The sequence below is a fragment of the Camelus bactrianus genome, chromosome 21 (genome assembly GCF_048773025.1).
Source record: "Camelus bactrianus isolate YW-2024 breed Bactrian camel chromosome 21, ASM4877302v1, whole genome shotgun sequence".
Lineage (NCBI taxonomy): Eukaryota > Metazoa > Chordata > Mammalia > Artiodactyla > Camelidae > Camelus > Camelus bactrianus.
This window is the reverse complement of record NC_133559.1, coordinates 29,571,139-29,594,672: the sequence shown is the minus strand read 5'-3', so window position 1 is coordinate 29,594,672 and position 23,534 is coordinate 29,571,139. Positions and strand designations below refer to the sequence as shown.

Sequence of the window (23,534 nt, the reverse complement as noted above, 5' to 3'; positions counted from 1 at the left end):
AAACTTAACCTCCTTCTTTTTTCTCCTTCTGAATATTCCTCATATGACATTGTTTCTCGCTCTGTTAGCACTGCTTTTGCCCCGTTCTGGTTGTATTCCAGGATATAGACTGTCTCTTAAAATGTTGCATCCAGAATTAACCACACTCAAGCTGTGCATGCACACACACACTTTTCAAAATAGAAATATCTGTATTTTTGTAATAGTAAATGGTCACTGGAAATAATTTAAATGGCAAAAAGAATATGAAAATCTTTCCCTAGTTGCCATCCTGAGGTAACCGTTGTTGGCAGTTTTATAAACAGGATGCCAGACATTTTTAGTGCCTGTGTGTGTGCATTTGTGCATATATGTATTGTTTTCCTCTACAAAAGTGATTATGTGATACAATACCCACACTTCCTAGCTTTACGCAACTCATACCGCAGTGATCTCCCCACATCTCTATTCTTTTCTAAGTACTTTCGAACCATCTGTTTCATAATCAGCTCTGAACTTTGCCAAAAATCAATACCCTGCTCATCAGTTTACAGTCCTCAAGCCAGCATTTGCTCATGGCAATAACTGTCAGTCCTCCAGAAGAAGTTAAATTACCCCAGGTGTGTTACAGATTGACAGGGAAGTGTTTTATCTGTTCTAAAATGATTAACATCCAAAACGTTCAGAAGTTTTGAAACGTTACTGTGAGTTGTTGTTCCAAAGTAAAACATTATTTATGCCTAGGAAAAATAATGACGGCTCTGTTTTTGAGCTCATACACATGCCAGGTGCTATGCTAAACAGTTGACATTATAGCATCTCATTTAGTCTTTGTTTTGGGGGGGGGTTAGAAGTTTTTATTTGTATTTTTATTGAAGTATGGTCAGTTTACAATGTTGTGTCGATTTCTGGTGTACTAGTATTTCAACCACTGTTAGACCTGTATTATTATTGTGTCCTTTCAGGATAAACTGAAGCTCACAGTCCTTTTATAATATCCCTAGGTCACACAGCTAGTCATCAGAAGGTCTTTTCTATTTCCAAAGCCTTTGCTCTTTACCGCTATGTTCAATTGCCTCTGCAGTTGATTCTTTAGTTACGCTGTTTATAAACTTGTGTTCACTTTAGTAAACGTTTATTGAGTGCCTACTGTGTGCCAGGAATTGTGGTTGGCCAGAGCTGTGAAACTACATACCCTGTCTAGTAACTGCTAAAACCTGGGATGCTTTGGGAGGTAGACCATTTAATTAAATTCCATGTTATTCTGACTCCATATAACAACTGTGCTCTTTTTCTGCCACTTTTAATTTCATTAAAGCTTTTATTTTAAATGTTTATTAAAACATTGTAACATTAAGTCATCTGTCAAGTGACATGTTTTTAATCCCCTTTATTTCTTTACATTCCCATCTTGAGGTATATTTGAATGTTTACAAAGTTATGATAGTCCATGTGATTTTGTGTTGTACTTTTTTCATGTAACTTTTTGTAAATGATTTCCTTTACTTTAAAGCCTTCTTGCTTATCACATAAATGGCTGCATAATAAGCTGCATCACAATTGTATTACTTTATCCAGTTCAATTAGTATTAATTGAAGATTCTTAAATGGTTCTCAGTAGTTAAGTTCATCTGTATCACCTCCCTGCTGTGGGTTCTCTGTGGAAGAAATGGAAAACTGTCCCTCAGAAGGCCCATAGGAAAATCTTGTCTGCAGTGCTGACAAGATTTAGTCTGTCTGTGTGATACGCAGCCCCTCCGATCTGTTTCATTTCCTTGGAATATGCTTGGCGTCAAGGCATATTACCACCGGGGGACAGATGCATTCTGTAGTTCTTTGGACACCTGTACTTGTGTAGACAAGTTTATTGACCTTAATTCTGTGGCTTTCAGATAGTTGGCATTCGGATATTTTTATGATCTTAGATTTACTTGTGACCTTTCATTTTAGAATGGATTCTTTCTTCTTGGCGGAAATGTTTAAATATCTTTACCTGTTATTTGCGGATAAAGAAGACATTATTTTTGACATTGAAGATTACATCTTTACAACAGAAGCTCATCTGTTACCTCTCTGGCTTTCTACTACAAATCAGAATATCTCTAAGAAGAACACAGTAGGTTATGTTTTTGAATTAAATGTCTTATTCCCTTTTTTACTTCTGTGTGTTAGTTTTGTTTTCCCAAGTGAGAAGTAATCCATGATTAGAATTCAGTAAATAGAATAGAGTGGCAGCAGGTGTTTTTTTGTTGTTTTCTTTTATTACATCCTGTTTACAGTTACCTTTCCCTTACTGTCTCCTTTGAACAAACTGTAGTGTTAAGTTAAACAGTTATTGTTATTTACATAAAATTCTTTTGTATTTTTAGACTTCAGAGTATACAGAACTGGATGACAGTAATTTTGACTGGACTTGTCCAAACACTCAGATCCTCTTCCCTAATGACCCCCTGTATGCTCAGAGCATTCGCGAACCGTTGAAAAACGTGGTGGACAAGAGCTGTCCGAGAGGCATCATCAGAGTGTAAGATGGCTTCTTTCATGTTTGTCAGTATCAAAGTTAATTCTTAGTAAACGACAGCATAAGGAACATCAAACCCCAAGAAGACATTCACTTAGATAAAAAATATTGAAGTATGCACTTACCACCGATTAAAATTGAAATCATTGGTTAGTAAGATAGCAAAGTTTATTCTGCACTAATGTCTTTTTACTATTACGGAAATTTTCTGTGTATCTTTTTAATCCACCAAGTAATAGTGGCAGCCTGTGATAGTTTTTAACTTCCCTAGGACATTTTTACACAGAATAGTTTCATCAGATGTTTCCACATCTTGTATATGTAGGAAGTATTTGTCCTTTTATCTGTAGTTTCTGTGTAGTAAAAATACTGTGTTTTGATTTTTTGGTAAGGTGCTTATTCTTGGTTGTTAAATAAAAATGTTTGCCTTAATGAGTTTATTTTCTTCCAAATACTTACATTAGGAAAGCCATTACTTGGAAATTAAAAAAAAAATTCAACTGAATGTTATTGTTCACTGATATAAGTATTGTTTTGCTTTTAAAATATTGAGAGAAACACCTGTTTTTTGAGGGAGGGAGAAATAAATGGTAGCAAATCCCCAAGCCAGCCTATTCTGTACCTTCAGGTAGTTTTAATGGCTGACTGATACTGCTTTGTAGGTAATACACATGCTTTTGTAACTGTAAGATGTGTTTGAAAGCTGTATCACTTATTGAAAACCTAAGTTGTATGTAGGTCAATAACTGTTTCCAGGTATTCCATTTTCACTAGTCTAAAACTAGCAGTTTTGTAAATATCTAACATTATTTTTATTTGCCTTATGTTTTTTTCTCCAATTCTGACATGTAGTTTTTTAAGCCTTGCCTGTAATTGCTTTTAGCAGAGAGGAGAGTTTCAGGAGTGGAGCTAAACCCCCTCTGAGAGCCAGAGATTTCATGGCCACTAACCCCGAGCATTTAGAAATCTTGAAGAAGATGGGGGTGAGTTTGATTCACCTCAAAGATGGGCGAGTCCAGTTGGTTCAGCACGCAGTCCAAGTAAGACATCGCGGTACTGATTGGATGCCATCTCTGCCCTCTCTGCTCTCGTTAGCTTTAATAAGATGATGACACTGGCTTTTAAAAAACTTTACGTGTGTGGTTTAAAGTTAGCATCGGAATTTTAGGACTTGGCAGTATCTTGGAAAGCCATCTAATTCAGCCCCTTTGTAGTATAAATCAGTTAAATCACGAAGGTTGGGTAATTTGCTTAAGTTAATACGATCAAATGTAGGGCTCCAACTTAAGTTTTCTGCTTCTCAGTCCCTTGTCTTCCCACTATTTTATTTAGAACATAATCTTAAAAGATAATTAGTTTTTGTATTTGTATGTCTGTATCTTACACTATTTTAGTTTCCAAAGAGCTACTGAATCTAAGCATTTTGTTCATTATAGAAACCAAAATCTGCATTAGTTTGTCTCTGCCTAGGAAACATTACATCCTCTTTGGGAAGTTTTTGTTGCTTTTGTCTTTAAAAGTTTTCATAACCTGAAGCCTTTAAATTATCCACCTTATTACTACATTAATTCTGAGGAAGCTGCATAGTTTGAGAAGTAGTTTCAGCCTAGAACCATATTCAGATATCCCTTAACCTCAAATTCAGCCTTCCCGCCACCTCGCCTTTCCCTTCCCGGCGGTTTTCTCTCTCATTTCTGTTCTTGCCACGTCCATCTTCTTTAAATAGTAGCTTAACATGCACACAGTCCTGGGTTCAATCCCCAGGACCTCCGTTAAAATAAATAAACAAATAAAAAACCCTAATTACTTTCCCCCTACAACCCCCCCCAAAAAGCCAGAAAAAACAAACACATCCCTCCTTAACTGGTCTCCTGCCCCCTTCCTTACGGGGTGCCCGCCTCACTCCCCAGCAGTGGGAGGGGCGTCTCTGGTGACATTGCTTTCACCTCGGTCACCAGTGGCGTAACTGCCAGCCAGTGGCCCCTTAATCCTTACGTGATTGAACTGTTGTGTCACTGTTGACTGGCCTCTTTTTCAAACATTCCAGCAGCAGCATGCCACTTGTCTGTTCATTACTTTGTAGATTCCTTTGCAGCTCTTCTCTCTTGGCACGGCCACTCAGCGCAGGCACCGCCCGAGAATCTGGAGCGTAATTTTTTCTTTTATATCCTCTTCTTCAACCATCTCATCTATTTCTGCAAACTCCACTATAATCTTTATACACATGATTTCTTAGATACACATACGTAATCCTGATTCCGAACTTCACCCTTCAGCCCAGCTTTAATCTAGCTGTCATACGCTTCTGCATCTCAGCCTGTCTGTCAGTTCTCTCTCCCTGCGCGCTCCCTGCCATGTTCTCCATCTCCAGCAACCCTGTCTTCATTCTCGATAAGTCAGCAAAGCTGGAAAGCTCGGGGTCAGCTTGAATTTCTGTCTCCCAGCTCCCGTCTGTTCTCCATCCTCTAACTTCTGTCAGGCCCCGCTGACTCTTCTGTGGTGTCAGGCACTGCTGTAGTTCCTGCTCTAGTCACAGGGGTTCTTCAGCTTTTCCTCTGTTAATTCAGTTTGATGGTCGTTCCAGATACTTCCCAGGTGCACACTGACAGAACCACTCACCCCCCTGTCTGTGTTCCTAGTCCACCTTCCCGCTTGAGGAGTTTCATCACAGCTAATTTTACATGCTCCCTCCTGTGGGTACAGACTCCACTGTGTCCCAGCGCCTGGTCAGGTGCTGGAAGTACTAGGTGCCCAATACTTACATTTTGAATTTAATCTGGTTGTTGGTTCATAATTTCAAAGAAGGGAACTGTGGCTCAGATATGAGGTTTATTTCTTGAAAGGGCAGCCGGTGGAGAAAATACAAAGTGAGCATTTGGTGATTTGGTGGAAGTCCAGTTCTCGATTTGTATCAAAAGTGGTTTACAGAGCAATGGAGAACATTGATAAAAGCCACAATGTTATATTCAGGAACTATTTCGAGAAGTAATGCTTTTGAGAACAAATAAGGTCATGCATGTTTGGTAGAGACCAAAACGGAAAGGAGACATTTTAGAGTAGAAGATTATAGTGCAGTAGTGCTTAAGAGATCAAAAGGTTGAAAGTTTCCAGAAAGGCAGGGTGAAATCAGTCTCTTTCTTCCCTAGGCTGCTAGTTCAATTGACGCTGAAGACGGGCTGAGGTTCATGCAGGAGATGATTGAATTGTCAAGTCAGCAGCAGAAAGAGCAGCAGCTGCCGCCGCGGGCGGTGCAGATTGTCTCGCACCCGTTTTTTGGCCGCGTGGTGTTAACCGCTGGGCCCGCCCAGTTCGGGCTGGATCTGTCTAAGCATAAAGAGGTGTGTGCGCGTACGATATGCTTGTTGAAACTGAGTTGAAATGTTACCCAACTGTTGTCTGATTTCTTAGTCTCTTTTCTGATTTAGTAGTTTTAACTGATTTTAAACACCTAAATATTCAATCTCCCAAATTAAAGGAGATTAAAATTAAACGGGTATCTTGAAAAGATTGAGTTGTAATTTATGTATGCAATATGGTTATAGAATTTTACTTAAAATGTTGTTCAGATACTGTCAAAGACTTGGTCTGTTCTCTAATTCAGTGCTGTTAATTTATCTAAAAATGGTTTTCAGACTTCGTAACTACTAGAACCTTTCTTTGAGCAAACACCTGACTCGCAGGCTTAAAGCAGAGAAGGGCTAAAGCAGAGAGTGCCCCGGCCAAATGGCTGTGGAGGGCGTCGGGCGCTGCGGGTCCACTGAGCAAGCCCGGAAGACCACAAAGCTAGTCCATCCTCTGAATTTTAGTGTAGGAAACAAAGACTTACAGAGCTGGGCAGTTCGCACCTTCATATAACCAGCTGGTGGCCGAACTGGCCACTAGGCGGAGCCCGAGTAGCCTGGTGATGCAAAGCCAGTGGGCTTTGAGCTCTGTCGCCCCTAATTTAAACTCTTCCTAGTGTGTGTTTTAAAGCTGGGTGAGTTTATAGACCGATACATCCATTCAGCAACTCTTATTCTAGGAACGGTTTAGGTATTTGTTATATATCAAGTTGATGAAAACCAGCGAAGGTCTGTGCTCTCGTGGAGCTCACGTTCTGGGAGAGAGAAGGATCTTAAGACATCTTTATGTTCACATCTTTAAAATCAGTTCTCTGGTGGATTTAGTTTTTCTAGGAAGAACTGCTTGCAGATTCACGTACAGTAGATCCACTTTTTTCCCTCTTTCAGTAGTTTTTCTAGTTACCAGTGACAGTTTAAAAATAGTTCCCAGCTGTTGTGTGTACAGGGATGTGTATGCAGTGAATCCGCCTACAGGCCCCAACTTGACCACCTACTAACATTGCATCTTAGAGCAAATTATGTAACTTGGATCTTAGTTTCCCCATATATAAGATGAAAATATTGTCTGTTATTTTGCTCGGAGTCATTTCAAGATCAGGGTTAGTAATTTATGTAAAAATAACTTTATTAACTGTGAAGCACAACAGAAATATTGTTTGGGTAGTAGGATGTGAAAAATGTTCAAAACAAATTTATGCTACATGTATATTGGATGTCTTATTATGTGAAAAGAATGTGGTCTCCTTAAAGCTCTAGAAACTGAATTTTAATGACTAAGGAGTGACTTGATAACAGATTATTTAAATTACCTTTACTTCTGACAGACAAGAGGATTTGTTGCAAGCAGTAAACCATACAATGGTTGTTCAGAGCTTACTAACCCCGAGGCAGTGATGGGGAAAATCGCCCTGATACAAAGGGGACAGTGCATGTTTGCAGAAAAGGCACGCAACATCCAGAATGCTGGGGCCATTGGTGGCATTGTTATCGGTAAGTCATTCTCCATGTCATTGTGTTGAATAGGAGATAATTTTTAGGATTTTTTTTCCTTTTATTTTCCAAAATTTTATCAAATAGTTTGTCATATTATTTTTGCTTTACTTAGACAAAATAATGGATGAGTAATCCAATAACTCTCATTAATTGGTACATACCTCATATCTTGTTGGAAAGTCTAGATTTGCGTTTCTGTACATTAATGCCGGTAAAAGTACTTGGGGTCAAGTGTGAAGGTGTGATGGGGGTGAGTGGTAAAAAAGCACCCAGTACGATGGGTGAGAAAATATGCCCACAAGATCCAAAGCCTTGTAGGGGCAAAAATTACACCCTGCCACCTCCAGTGGGGAGCCACTAAAAATGCCCGTTCCTCGACATAGATGCAGACTTTGGGGTCAGGACCAGGGGTGCAGTTCCTGACTCTGCCACAAAATCGTGGTATAACCTTGGCCCAGCTTTAGTTTCTTAATCCGTTTATTCAGTAGAATATTTGTTGAGCTCCAGTGAAAATGGTAGTAAGTGCCTTTTAAGTGGTTGTTAAGTTTTGAAGGTAACATATATAACATTTCTTATAATCGCTGACATATCATAGCTATAGGTACTAGTTCCTAGCGAATTTTTATCTCCTTGGGTCTTTTCCCATTGAAATTACAAACTTCAAATTATTTTACCCATGTATTTCAGCCAGTGTGTTTGCTATTTTATTTTTCATTAAAAAAAAAAATCACTGTTATCATGACAAGCAGGCCATGACTGTCAGGGAAAATATAAATTTTTCTGTGCTTTGAGCAAATAGGAGTTTACATTCAGAAAAAACCGGAAGACCTGAGGTCACGTTCCTGTTTGTAGCGTTAGTTCTTCTGCCCAGTTTGCCTCACAGGAGAAATCCATTTTGAATTTGTTTCTAAGTAGGGTAGATCCCCTTTCTGAATTTAAGGTAAATAAAATGAAGAGATTTAAAATAAAATAGTAGGATTTCTTTCAGTGAAGAATTATTTACTGTTCCTTTTGCTTAGCCCATATGGGCACTCCAGTGTTGAATTTAATGAATGCGTACATTTCCTTAGTTAAGGAAGGAGAAATTCTGCTTAATGACTTAAATCAGCAGTTAGCAAACTACAGCCTGCAGGCCAAGTTCAGCTCACTGCCTGTTTTTGTGCGTAACAGTTTTATTAGAACACACATGTCAGTTTGTTTAGACATCATTTATGACTGCTTTTAAGGCTATCGTGGTGGAGTTGAGTGGTTGCAGCAGCGAACGACAAAGGCTAAAATAAAATATTCGCTGTCTGGCCAGTTACAGCTCAAGTTTGCTGAGGCCTCATTTAGATCATCTTTTTATCCTTGGTTATTTTTCATACTGAGATTGTTTTTATTGAAGAATTTAATAGCTTGCCATCACTCTCATTGTGAACATCTCTTACTAAGACTTTAAAAATATTAAAAATAAAGTCTGGAACATATGCAGACTGTTTTAGATTTCCCCTATTTTTTGGTGAAGTTTGATTCTCATGGTGTCCTGTACGCTACACGGTTTGTCAAGTCAAATGTTCTCATCAGTCGCTGTTAGTTACGGGACCTGTGCTGAGTTCTGTGGGTAAATAAGCGGCAATGATCCTTATTTTCAGAAAATTTAATTTGCAGAGGGAAACTTTCTTGTGTTGTAACTTCTCTCCCCTAAGTCTTTTTGTTTCTGATGAAGCGTTTCGCTTGGTTTTTACTGGTTTTAATTGTGTTACAAATGAGCACATTAGGACCTGGTTGTTTGTTTATTGCAAGTGCTAAAACTGCAGATCATCCCGGAAATGGTATGGCTGCACGAAACAATCTGTGTAAGCTGGTTTAAGAAGGGATTTTTGTTTACTAGATGGAAGTGGATTATTTTCATTGAACCCAAGAGTAAGAAATACAACGAGTGCTCTAAGGAAGTGGAAATGGGAACTAAAAGTCCTCAGGAACCATGACGGCTGCTGGCATTTCCTCATCTCCCTGTCTCTCTCTCTGCGTCCTCCTGGACTCTCCTCTCTGCAGCTCTTTGCGGTTCTTTTTCATTCTGCAGCTTCTCACCAGCCTGCTCCCTCTTTGCTTATCAGTTCCAAAATGACCATTCCAAAATTGCCACCTAAGCCATGAGTCTATGTCACTTAACTGGACCTCTGCCCACTGCTAACCGAAGCAGTCTTTCTGTGTGCCACTTCCACGTTGTCCAGAGAGACTGAGGGTCAGAGAGCCATCCTTTGTCTAATCAGTAGTTGCTAAGGGGGTGGGTTCTTCATGGTGTTCTCCACGTAGAGAGAATTAGCAGGTCCTGTCCGCACGCGCTCTCTGAGCAGGGACAGGCAGGTTCTCCAGGGAGGCCGGCATGTGAGATTAGGGCTGGCCGTGACGGGCGTCGCCAGTAAAACTGTATTTAGCAGCCCCACTACTGTTACTTAGCCAGTGTCAACTAACGGTAGATTTCATTTAACTTACAGAGGAAAAACCACAATAGTCATAATTTTTCTTTGCAAACACTATATTAAAAGGGACTGTCAGTGTGTAGTTTGGTAAAGCAATATAATGCCAGAGGAAATCTTAGACAACAATGAAATTTCGTATTTCTGTCATTTTAATTCAAGTCTTAGAATTTTTCCATTTTTAGGCTTTTTCATAAGCATATGAAATTTTTATAGTCATAATCATAGAATTTTTGTGTTCCGCCGTTTTATGTAATAATAACATTTTTCTCTGTGTTCCATCGAGTAGTTCACTGTAAATTTACTTACAATAGTTTACAGTTGTTCACGGTTACAAAAAGCACTCCAAGTAAATTTTTCGGGCGTAGATCATTTTGCTTCTTTTGAATTATTTCCTCGGGATAAATTTCTGGGAGTACAATTAGTGGGCCCCAAGAGTGATTGTTGTTACAGTTCTTGATGCATAAAACCAATGCCGTCAGCAGGTGAAAAACAGTAAAGGTTGGTAGGTAGACCCTTTTAATGGAGGAACGTCTTTCTGTTTGCCGTGTTCACTTCTGGCCAGATGACAATGAGGGGAGCAGCAGCGACACGGCGCCTCTGTTCCAGATGGCCGGTGACGGGAAGGACACGGATGACATCCAGATCCCCATGCTGTTCCTCTTCAGTAAAGAAGGGAGCATCATACTGGACGCTATCCGGGAATACGAGGAGGTCGAGGTGCTCCTTTCTGACAAAGCAAAAGATCGAGGTAAGGGTTACAAAACAAACAAAAAAACACTTGTTTTCAGCTTAACATTAAGTTTACTAATTTGATAATGAAGATGAGTTACCAAAAAATTATTTATGGTTCACTGGTAAAAGAAGTAAAAATTTTTAGAAGGTGGTTTCAAAATACGTTTTTCTTTTGGAAATAAAAGTAGTGAAACATTTACTTAGCTTTGTTTGCCGAGTTGGAATGTTTTGAGAATTATATTTTTATATGTAATTTATATTTTTTGCTGTGATTCTGCCCAGTGATAAAAATACACGAGATTACACTGAGAGTCATTTTTAACATCCACAGACGTTCACCATTCAATTTCACTGATCCTGCATCTTCCATTTCTTTTATGAGGAATAAAAAGAGGTTGTATAGAATGCTGTTGTATGTAACAATGGCTGGGTCTCACCACGCCACCTGTAATCAGATGACCACTGTCTCAGTGCAGGCAGTAGAAGCCTAGCAGCTTCTCTCCACCAAAACCTACGTTTATCACGTACGTGTTTGTAAGTTACAAGAGTTGCACACGCCTGGCCTGAAAAACAAGATAGCATGCCTTAATTCATGAGTGTCTAGTCCTCTCTGGGCCAACATGTTTGTTAGTAATTTGAAAGCTCCTTGAAACCCAAATTACTGTGTTAATGCAAGGTCTTGCTAGTACCCTTTTATAGCTTCACACCAGGGATAGAGGAGAAATTCGAGGAAAGGTGGACCGTCAGACATAGGCTGTGACCCTGTGTGACGGCCGTCTTTCTCACCCGCTGGAGACACTGCAGAGAGGGCTCTACCCATCCCAGCCCTGGATAAAGCCATGTACTTTGTACAGGGCTGTTGGATCCCCTGGGATGTTTGGCAGATGTGTAGGAAACTGATTCAATAAAGTATAACTTCCAAGTGGAACAATTTTAAAAAAAAAGAAAGGTTTAGAGATAATCTAGCACTAGCCAAGTCAGTGTTTCATCTTGTCTTCTTGTTTTGCTTTTTTCTTCTTTGCGATTCATTCAGATGTCGACTATTTAAGCACTATGGAGTGAGTAGGATGGATGGCTGAAAGGATGTATAAACAGAAACAGAACAAAATAGAAAGGATTTCTGGTCTTCTTAAATCCTCCTGTGTGCCTTTTCTGAGCCCTTTTGTTCAACTCAGATCTTCTTTCCTGTGTATATGCATTTAGGCACATTGGACACAGGCAAATTATTATTCCATATAACTCTTTAATGCCTTTGCTTTCTCCCCCCTATTCTGTGCTACCATTGGAATTTCAGCAGCAATATTAAAAGGTAAAATGATTCCAAGCTACATTATCAATAGTAGTAAGTATCTTGCGTTAATAATCCTTAAATCATATATATGTATGTGTGTATGTGTGTATACACACGTATATACACACATGCATGTGCACATATGTATATATTGGTTCAGTGGCCACCTTGATAATACCTGATTTCATGTAGAGGATTAGATTTCTATTTTCATGTCTAGTCAGCTGTCCCATAATGATAATTTTGTCGATCCTATCAAAGCAATTCCTGTGAATTAAATACCTCATCTGCTAGGTGGATTCTCTAGCCCATACCCATGCGAGAGTCACTCTGACAAAGACGTTGTTATGGCATGTGTTACTTTTGATCACTTTTTATTTGAATGCAGGTGTATAATGTTTAAAAAAAACCATATGTGTGTAAGGGTGTTTGGAGTTAGGACTATGAGATTAAGGTAAAGCATGTGCTTCCTTTGCCAGAGAAAGGATATGAGAAAAGATCAATTCTATTACCAAAATTAAAAAAAAAATTCTGAGTATTCCCTTAAGGACCTTTATTTAAATTATATTTTTTAAGAAGTTTTGATAACCTATAAAATTTCTGAACTCTGATTCTGTTGTAGAGTGATCTTTTTGGCAAAACGTCTTGGAAAATCTCCCCCTTTTTGTATAGGTTTTTCAAGAACTGTATGGCATTACTAACTAAATCAGCAACAAGTTACAGCAGAATAGTCAGTGTAACAAAAATCAGTGATAATAGTTTTGTTAAATCAACTGCTTCATTCACTTAGGAAGGTACTCTGAGTTGCCGCCCAGCAGCGGTCATCTGTGGGTTGTCCTGTGCATGCGTCAGTGTTTCTCTTCTGCATCAGAATCAGCTGACGTACTTGTCAAAAGTGTAGATTCCTGAGTTCCACTCCAGAATATTGAATCAGGGTCTCTGAAAAGCAAGGGATCATAATCTGAAATTTTAAACAAGCATCTTAATCTTAGTTCATCGCACTCAGCTACACTTTGAGAAGCACTGAACAAGACAAAGGAGCACCTCCTTTTTCTTTTCCTGTCTCGCAGCTCTGTACCTGGCCATCCTGTGCCGAGGCACTAGGTAGGAGTACGTAAGCACACCAGACAGCAGCGTCCTTCAAATCTGACGGGTACAGTGTCCTCCAGAGTGCCCTTCTAAACAGCTCATTCTGCAAATACACCTTCCCTCACACAGTCCCACCGTTCTGACTGAGAGCAATTCTTCCCACGTGCTAATACAGAAAATAGAAACCCCAGAACAAAGCCCCTACTCCCACTCTCACCTTCTAATTCTGACGAAAAGTCCCAGCCATTAACGTAGAAATACCTGCGACAGCGCTGTCTGCCGGCAGAAATGTCCGGATACCTTATTACACGTCCTTCAGAAGAAAAGCGTTGGTAGTTCATCAGGTGGGAATGGTGCTTCTGGGGTCAAAGCAGCCACACTTCTGGAAGTTACGTTATGCACACAAGTGTTGATGTCATGTCCCTCTGTGTCCTGTCTTGGAATTTTAAGAGTTTGTAAAGGTACTTAATGCCCACCCTGTGCCCACACACGAAAGGCACCGCGTTGTTACCTTTAGCTCCAAGTTGAAGCAGTTTGCAATTAAGATTCAATTGCCTTTTCTCAATAGTATTTCTCAAGGGGGAAGAGAAATCAGCATTTTAAGGTTTCAGTACATTGTCATGCTTGTACTCACAGTGTCGGCTCAGTGCCGCAGGAGCTGTGGACAGGGGTTTTCAGGGCTTCTCCTGTGCTCGTGTCTCTCTGGTAAAGGGCAGACCGAGGAAATGGGGGGAAGAAAAGAACGGTCCCATGGTTGGAACTGCTCAAGTCTGGCAGTGTCACTTTTCCTAAGACTACCGCCCACTGAACTTGGCTGGGGTGAATCTGTCCTACAGTTGATCTGTAGAACGTAGATTGCTCTCGGGCAGGATTTGAGTCTGAGAAGAAAAATGAAGTATATAAGCAGATGTCCTCTGCCTGGAAAGGGGCGTCTGAAACATTCTTGTTAGCAGAGTCGGTACTTGAGCCGCTGGCCTCTCTCCCCCGACCCCGAGGTGTCTTCTCTTCCACCTTTGCATTTGCTCACCTCTCCCCTCTTTCTAGAAATGCCTTGTCAGCCCCTGCCCCGCTCCCATGGCCTTTTCCTCTTTATGGACATTTAGGCATCCTAAATACCCAGGTTAAATGCTACCTTCTTTATGAAATTTTCTCTTATTCTCCGAGGTATAATTTAAGAACATCTTTTTTTTTTTAATTGAAGTCTAGTCAGTTTACAATGTTGTGTCAATTTCTGGTGTGTGGCACAATGCTTCAGTCACGCATGAACACACACACGTTCATTTTCATATTTAAGAACATCTTCTTAACGTGGTTGTACTGTGACATTTAGATGACATCACACTTCCCCTGTGTCTCACCTCTGTATTCCTTCTGTCCATAAATGCTGGTCGTAGAGATGAATGAATGGTTGTGGACCATCCACTCTAAGTCTTTGCCCAGGTGCCCTTGTCCTCTTATGATTAAAACTCCATAGTTCTCTTTGTATCTTGAGATTTTCTTCGTTCTGCCTTTGCTTCCTGTGTTTCTGATAGACCATGACTGACTTTAGTGATGCAGTCATTGCACTCTTGGGGCTGCTCTCCTGCTTGCTGGGGACGGTGACAGCGGGCACCTCAGGGTGCAGATTTGTAGCCGTGTGGTGGGACCTCTTTTTTTTTTGACTCCTCCAGCTGCCGTTTTTACTTTGCTGATTGTTCCACTTTGCAGAATATCAAATAGTCTTATATATTTTGATCTGTTTGGGGCTTGTTCTTCTTTTCTGCTAATCTACGTGCCAATAATAAAACCGTTTGCTGTTTTGAATAAATTTTAATATCTTATAAGGCAGCTCTCCTCTCACTAACTTGACTTCTCTGATGTATATCCTTCCGTAGAAAGTTTAAAATGATTCTGTTCGGTCCCAAAAGAAAACAAAAAGACGTAGAAATGGGATTCATTTTGAAATTGTGTAATTGCACGCTTCACATATAAATAGGAAGATTTTGTTAAATATTAAGACTTTCCATCCAGGAACATCCACTTACCTATGAGTTTAATCTTGTTTGTTTTCATAGAGATTTTATAGTGTTAAGCAAGATGGGCCTTGTACTTTTCAAAATAAATTTATTCTGTGTTTTGTAGCTTTTATTTTTATTGTGAAAAGGGTACTTAATTTATTTCTAACCAGTTACGGCTGCTACAGAGGGGTTACTGGTGTTTGCCTGTTTACCTTATTTTTACCCTCCTTATCAAATTCTTTTACTGTCTTAATAGTGTCTTTGAAAACTGAGTTGCTCTGAGTGTAAATGTGCAGCACAATCAAAGCACAGACGGCTCGCTCTTTCCTCCCCCCGCGGGTGCACGGGCTGCTCTGCTTCCTTACGCTGCTTTACTAGCTACACGTCCAAAGTAGCAGGACACGATATGTAACCCGAGGGTCACGTTTTGCCAACAGCGCAATCTTTATTACTAGATGAAACAGCCCTACACCTTTTCCTCTCCTTCTACCTAGATTAGTAAGATGTAGAAGGAAGCTGGAAGGTTTTTCTTTTCACTCTCCCTCAACTTAGGATAGCTGCGCATGAGTGAGCTTGAAGCAGGCAGATACTTCTTTGGGCTCCATCATGGTTTCCCTAATTGTCAAGTTTAAGTGTACCTTTTCCACAGCTGAGAGAATGTGTGGGAGCTTCTCCCTTTGTCCCCTTCCCCACCAGCACCCCCCGCCGAAGAACTTGCTTAAACGCCCCTAGTCAGGTGACCCTCCCTGGTCGGGGTGTACGTACACCCCCTCCTCTGCTGTCCCCCACACTTGGATTTCCTTCTGTTTTTCTGCTTTTATAATAGGTCCATTTTCCCTTCCTTCTTTACCAGTTAACTCTGATTATTTTTAAAATCTCAGATGAGGTGTCACTTTCTGAAGGAAATCCTCAAGTCTTATTCTTTCCTGACACCGTAACACGTGTCCCAGAGTTTTCTGTTTATTTGTGTGATTATTCGTAAACGTCACTTTCCCCAGCTGGACGGAAGGCTCCAGAAAGGCAGTGCCACACAGTGGACACGCGTAAGATCTTTGCCAGCTGACCGACTGCAGAGTCTGAGGAGGATGCAGCATGTGAGCGTCAGTGCTGTTGAAGTACCTCTGTAGGAACCCTAAAAATGCCTCTGGCGGTGCTACTGTATATTCATTACAAAAGATTTAACCTGCTCTTCAGCCTTCCAGTGGGCTCTGTGATTATATCTTATAATTCACAGACCTCCAGTAATGGAATAGATGTTTTGTAAATAATCTCAGTTCTTGTGTTTATGAAACTTTTATTCAGTCAACCACATTAATATCATTAAATTCAACATTTTGCATTATCCCCACTTCATGGCTTGCTGAGTGGGAATTTCACTTTTCAAAGGAATATTATTTTAAAATACAGCAATGGTATGTGCTGTTTAAAATTGATTCTGTTTCGTATGTTCTGATGTGCAGGTTTTTTTGAATTTGGGTATTTCATAAATTTTAGACATCCAGTGCAAAGGTACATGAATTTTAACAGTATCATTGTTTAGTATATTTCTTGGCATTTACTAATACCCAGTGAAGGCAGTCTTGTCAGTTATTAGAGTCATTCCTTTCAGTTTCAAAGAACATTTATTTTCAAATGTTACATTTTGCAAAATGAATGTACAAAATGAATGTGATTGCTTTATTACAAGGCAGTCTTTTACCCTTCGATGTTAATGTTCACCATTCCGCATTAACATGATTTTCTTTAACTTTCATTTTTTCGTTTTATTGCAAAAATCAGTGTGCTTTTGCAAGTCTGATAGTCCATGTTTTGAGGGGGAGAGTAGCATGAATTTGTTTCTTTCACATACAGATCCTGACTTGGAAACGGAAGAACTGCCATCCTCTGAAAATGACTCTCAGAATCAGAGTGCTGAACAGATCGTGTCAAGTTCTCAGGAGGTTGGTTTGGTTGACCAAGAGTCTCCTGAAGAAAGTTCTCCAAACTCTCACCCAGAATCATCATCTCCAGCAGACACGGACATTGCTGCAGGCGTTTCTCCTTCTGAACAGAATTCTAATCCCACAGAAAACCATGAGACTACGAGTCTTGATGGCGAATGTACAGATCTAGATAACCAGCTTCAAGAGCAATCAGAAACTGAGGAGGATTCCAATCCTAACGTTAGCTGGGGTAAAAAGGGCCAGCCTATAGACGCCATATTAGCAGACTGGAACGAAGATATAGAAGCGTTTGAAATGATGGAGAAGGATGAGCTCTGACTCACCAGAGTCTCCCTGGTGGTAGGTATTTAAAAAGAAAAGGTAAACTGTGGTTAACAGACACCCTGAGGCGAAGCAGGCTCTCTCATGGGAGACTCTAAGTGCGGTGACGAGCAACCCCGTTCTGACCGGGAGAACTAGTTACCATAGGGATCTGGAGCATGCTGTGTTAGAACTGACCTTGTTTAAAACTGTCCCATCAAAAATGGAAACTCACAGGCCCCCCCCTCAGGTGACAGCACCGCACCACCCTGCAGCACCTCAGGCCAGGGCGAGATTAGCGGGCATTCCTAGGAGCCAGATTCCTGCCGTCTCTGGATAGATAAGAAATTCCCTTAACTCTGAGATGGGGAATACGAATTTGTAGATGTTTCTAAAGGAAGCTCGGCTTTCTTGCTTCGGGGGTCAGAGGCTCTTTGGGGAAGACACGTATGAGTATTGTGGGCATTCGGGTTATGCTGCCTTCACAAAAACAAAGCGACCTGAGAGGGTATGAAGCAAGTGCATTCACGGGGCAGACGGCCTTTGCTCGTCACTGTCAGTTGCCTCATTGTGTCACATGATCGAGATGACTTGATTTTTCCCCTCTTAACCATGTCCTTTTCCTTTAAACCAAAGGCAAAGCCAGTGTACTTTCTCAGTGAGTTCTCTGCATAAAGACTAATCATTGGGACCAGGTAAAAAGGTCATATGACATATTGTGGAAATTGGTTACTTAATACTTTTGAAAAATGGAGCAAGGGAGAAACTATAATGTTGCAGTATGAACTTGCCATTGGGCCTTCCACAGGGAAAGCTGTGACTACTCTGAAACGGAACTTGAGGTTATATATCCTGCTAGGGCAAATTAGAAGTCTTTTCCAGTTCATTTCTTTGGAGGTGACTGCCTCCAGCCATCAGCCTTACTCCATCCCATGTTTAGTATGCATTTTGAGCCACAAGGCCTGCGTTGCCAATAGCTGAAGACATTTTGTTCCATTTTCCTGTCCTAGGGAGCCATGATAAAACTGTGGTAGTGATCTGAAAATGCTGGGGTAACTACTATTTTTCCTCCTTTGAGACTATGGTTTCTAAAAGTTGTACCTAAGGAGTCTGTCATGTTTTCTGTTGAATCATGGTTTTTAAGTTTGCTTTAAAAAAAAAAAATCCTTCTGATATGGACTTGAAAACTAGTCTCTGGTGACCTGTGTAGAGAGCACAGCAGCAGCTAACGTGTAGCCACAGCTTAATGAGAATTAACACCCCCCTTTCTTCTCGGTGGCAGTCTGCTGCTGGCCACATTTAAGTTTAAAAACCTTTTTTACCGATACCTGTAGACAGCCCTGTAGTTGAAATCATGGCTTTACTCATTTTATTTATTTTTTTTAAGCTTACCTGAATCAGTTCTAAAGGAATATTTGAGACTTAGTTTCCTTTTTCTATTCCATGACATTATATAATTACCTTTTCTTAAAACACAGTTTTTGAGGTACTGGTGAACTTAAACTGTATATGGAACTGTTCAAAGAGCAGCAGTCCCATATTGTAGTTATGTATATTCATGTACAGTATGTCATAGATCCCAGGTAAACATATTCTTTTATAAGGGGGTAAATAGCTGCTTTCAAAAATCCCAGCTAAACGTAATTGGGTCGGTGAGTGATAAACCTCATAGAGAATTCACTTGGGGGGAGGGGGGCAGGTAGTATACGAGACCTTTATTGGCCCTTAATTAAACCCAACACTAAAATGGGTATTTTGTCTCTCTGCATGTGAAATTTGGTATAAGAAGGTAGAACTAGAATACATAAAGTATACAGAAGGGTAGACATAGTGCTTCGTTCACCTTAATTGCAAAGCTGCCAGAATAGCTGAAGCTTAATTGCTTGACTTGCCTTGATTTATAGGACTGGGGCTTGGGGAACAGGGGCAGGTGTCCCTGTAAGACTTGGATTACAGAAGCCTTATACACATTAATTTGATTTTGTGTTTGTAGCTCAGAGCCACTGTCGTCTAAACCCAACTTCTAAGTTATCAAAACAATGTAGTTTTACTTCCAGCAGAGACCTTGTGGCATACAAGCTAAAGCCAGCCCACTGCCACGCGTCCTTCCTTTGGCCATTAGGGGGAGCTGTTGCCATTCATTGAGGTCTAGAAGCAAATTGTTCACTTGTTTAGGGAAAAAATGAATCCCTAAAAAAAAAAAAAGAAAAACTTAATAAGTTACACTGAACACCCAGAAGGAATTATACTTGATTTTTCCCTAGCTAAGGAAAGAAAGCATAAGGTTCAGCTTCAAAACTCCAACGTTGTCATTGACTCTCCATTCTTAATTGACGTACTGCCACGAAGTTGTTTTCAAGTTCATTAAAAACTTTCAACATTAGGCTTTTCTTAAAATGTTTTGTTTTTTAAATACCTTTTATAGCATGTTATTTACTTCCTAAAAATTCAGGGTGTTGTATGTGACCCTGAATTTTAGAAACATCTGGTCTACCTCAGTTAACGTTGCCTGCATAGAGAGAAGAGCTGACGTGATCACCACAGCCATAACATTGCTTGACTAAGAAGGATTTATACAATGTTTACAAACCTGGAATCAAGTAAGGATTTTATCTGAAAGTTAAAAGTTAGATAGTAGAGAAGGTATTTTATTCAGGTATTTTCAAGTTTTAAAACTTAACTTGTTTACCTACTAAAAATAGCTATAGTTTTTTTCTGCTTAGGAAAGTCCATTGAAACGATATGCCCTAATTTTCAGTACTTTTCCCATGAAGCTTTAGGCGTGAGAGAACTGCAATTTACCAGGTATGTTTGGGGTGGGATATTTGGTTGGGTTGGTTTCCTTTTTTCCTTGTAACTTTTAATAGGCTTCCAGTAGGAATACAAGTGTTGTTTCAGAACAAATTTTTTGACATGATACTTTTTCTTTTCTTTTTTTTCCCCCCACCGTATTGGAGGGTAAAATGAATAATTGTGCACTCTCTGATTTTAACCTAATTACTCTATCAAGATTTTTTTTAATTTAAATTACCATCACACAGCCCTTTTTATAGTAAAACCAGCATTTGTTCCCTTACCAAACCCCATGCCAAATTCATCATAAAGAAAGCTCAGCACAGGTAATTCAAATAGCACTTACAATTTTAGAGAGGGGGGTGCATTTAGTAAACATTACAACTGGTCGTTTTATGCACAAGGCTTCAGTCAGAACATAGAAAAAAAAACATTCTGTGAATGAAATATTGTATGTTCAGATTTTATAAAAGACATTTTTAAAAGCCCAATTTACAGCCGTATATTTTCTTATGATGTAATTTATGAAAAAGATGTCTGTACTAACAGGTGCTGTAACACTACTGTTGTTGGATTTTATTGTTTGGTGATAAATGTGTACAATATTTCTAAGGGAAACTATGTACTGTGATGTAAAAGTCTGGGCAAAATGTATATAATCCTTGTATATAATTGTGTATTTGGTTATAATTACTGATTGTAAAGATTTAATAAAATATGTAAATATTCTGGTCTCATCTTAATTTTAATTTTTAGCATCACTTTGCATATCTTTATACTTTGATATCTTTAAAATTTTTTTCACCACTCTGCGTTCCCTTTAATTTTTATTTTACCCCAGGGGAGTAAATCTGGGGGACAGCTTAGGGTATAGAAACACAAACATACATTGAACAGTTCCATAACTCAGCTAGTGCCAGACTTTCGGAGTGGAGTTAGAGTTAGTGATTCACAGTGTCCATGTTGGTAACATGTTTATGTTTCAAGTCTACTGATATTTAATAAAACCAGTTAGCCTTTTAATATTGTCATGAAAAGTAACGCTAACCTCTCTCCTGTTAATTCCAGTGAGGCCATTTCCTTGAGCAGCTACTTTCAAATACTGTGATACTAAGCTCTCCATCTGTACTGTTCCAGGGCTTCTGAACACGTATCTTGAAAGACCTAATCATAATCACTATTACGTATTGACAATGGCTTTCTGTAGGGGGGCCTGGGCAATGGGCGGGGGGCGCTGGCTCACTTCCAGAGCCCAGGCTGCTCCCAGTGTGCCACCCCCTGCCTGTCTCAGTTCTCCTCGCACCCCCATTTCAGTCTCTACTCACTGTTTGCTCAGCCACTGCCTTTCCACCTGACCACTTCCTCCCTACCTAGGATTAAAGTTTACAAACCGTAGCACCCATTCTCAGATTCTGTGAGTATTAATCCCAGTCTCAGCGTGCCTCCACTCCTCTAGGACAATGCACTGCTATTTGAGGAAGAGTTAAAGGAACCAATAGTGTCTCGGAAGATTTCAAAAGGGAAGTTGCTTGGCTTTTCTGGGTAAAGCAAATTTTAAGCCGTCCATCTACTAAGAGAAGCCAAGTAACATAAGGGTGCGACTAGCGAGTGCCAGCATCTGCCAGCGAGGAAGGTTGTATTCCTCGAAGCCTCGCTCTCAGCTTACCCTGATAAGCCTGCAGGTCTGAGGTTTCCATCTCCCCTCTTCAGTGAAGTAGTCTGTGGGAGGCCACTGATGGAAAACTGGAGATTCTCAATCCATAAAAGAATATGCTTGTCATTCCAGATGACAGTGGGCAAAACACTTAAGTTTAGAAGTCCTATGGTGTCTCAGAGCATGTTTCTACCTTTCAGTTGTTGCAGCAAAGTGTGTTACAGCTCAGTTGTGACAGCAACCTGGATCTGGGCGAGAGACCAAGCAGCACTCGGAGGGTTGGAGAACTCAAGTTTATTACGCCGGCAGGCCCAGAGAAGTTAACACTCCAAGCTCTGAACCCCGTCTGTAGGTTTACACAGGCTTTTATAGGCTGCCAGTCTACACTTTGCAACATCACATGCAAATAAGGTGTAACAAAAGTTGACTAATTAGGAATGAGCTTTGTAGAAATAGACCAATCAGGAGTGATAGAAATAGACTAATCAGGAGTGATTGATAGAAATGGGCCAAGCAGTAGTGAGCTCAGGGAACCAATAGAGTCTTAGGGGTAAGTTCCACTTTCCTAGAAGTAAGCCGTTTCAGAGTTAAAAAGGGAGAGAATGCCACCGGGCCAGGGAACCGGATGGTGCTGGCAGGAGGGCAGTGGCCCTGCCTGGGGGTCCTGCCATCTTTGTCGTGGGGCTTCCCGCCTCAGTCTCAGCTGTCTAAGGAGTGGCACTGTCTAAGGAACAGCAGCAGCAGGTAACGTTGAACAAATGCTCTTCATGTGGTCGTAGAATGGAGTTTCTTAGTGAAAAGGGTGAAAACCTTCCGCAGGAGAGAACCGAAGTCCCTGAGTAGACTAGCTGAAGACAGAGGGGCTTAATCCCGAGGGACTGGCTGCCACCCTCCCACAAGCCCCCCCGCCGGTGCTGCAGCTTTGCAGCGACTGGAGGCACATCTTACACAGGAACCCCTGACTGTCTTTTCCGAATGTCTAGGAAAAGCCACTGGCCTTAGGGTCAAGCAACAGTCTGACCAACACCGCAAGCTCGCACGTCCTCAGCCCCCTTCCCCACTCGCCCATTCAGCTCCCCGCATTTGCGGAGGAGAGGAAGTCCTCCAGGCAGCCCCGGAGAGCCGCTGCCTCTAGAAGGGCGAAGCCACGCCCCCGTCTTACCTGGGAATGAAGCCGCCTGACTTCCAGCCCCAGCTGTCTTACTGCATTAGTAATATTTAATAAAATATGTAAACATTTTTAAAGCCCTCTGACCGCAGTCTCCAAGCATTGCTTCCTACTCTCAGCTCAGCCTCGTCCACGCGCTTGGCTCACCCTTCAGGACCTCCAATGCGTTGATGCCTCTAGCTTCTCAGAATCCACCACCCCTCCCCATGGCCTCACATCCCAATTCACCCAACATTAATTCACCTCTCCCTCTGTCGAACTAACCTGGCAAAACTTTAAATCTTATTAAACCCAACTACCCACTGATTCTGCACCTAAACTTAAGTCGCTGTTGGAACTGGATGAGATCACATCCCCAGCGCTGATGGGCCTCGCTTTAAATCATGAACACAAATCTCAGATGAGATTCAATACCTTCCCCAAATCCAAACACATTTGTCTCGCTGGTTTTTATTTCCCACTCTGAGACAACAGTGTCACACCGTCTTTCTTTCCAAATACCCGATACTCCTCCCCTGACACTCGCAGGAGGACTCCACTGGCTTCACCATGTATTTTACTGAGAAAAGAGACACTAATGAGAATGACCTCAACCTCCACTACTGAATCCACATGACTTGTGTTTGCATTTATTTTGATAGAAATTTCCCTGCACATATTTTAGAACCATCGTCCACTTTTTTTCCCACTCTGATACTGGAGAGTGGGAACCCCCAGATTTGAACTAGGATGGACTGAAAAACGGAAGAATCAGGCAGCTAGACTCGACC

General features: G+C 40.7%; 1 protein-coding gene across 4 annotated transcripts in view; it reads left to right on the top strand.

Moving 5' to 3' along the window:
- The window catches only part of EDEM3 (ER degradation enhancing alpha-mannosidase like protein 3), a 60,953-nt gene extending 40,274 nt beyond the window's left edge, over positions 1–20,679 (top strand). Inside the window, exons 14-20 of one of the 4 annotated variants that reach the window (XM_074349948.1) lie at positions 1,930–2,095; positions 2,349–2,503; positions 3,387–3,483; positions 5,647–5,838; positions 7,167–7,332; positions 10,360–10,545; positions 16,758–20,679. In XM_074349948.1, coding sequence (XP_074206049.1) covers positions 1,930–2,095; positions 2,349–2,503; positions 3,387–3,483; positions 5,647–5,838; positions 7,167–7,332; positions 10,360–10,545; positions 16,758–17,167 — 1,372 coding nt within the window. In that variant the 3' untranslated portion in view covers positions 17,168–20,679. Of the gene's footprint in view, positions 1–1,929; positions 2,096–2,348; positions 2,504–3,383; positions 3,541–5,646; positions 5,839–7,166; positions 7,333–10,359; positions 10,546–16,757 lie in introns of all 4 variants that reach the window. The other 3 variants (XM_074349947.1, XM_074349945.1, XM_074349946.1) reach the window with 3 other exon arrangements.
- Positions 20,680–23,534: the final 2,855 nt, after the last annotated feature.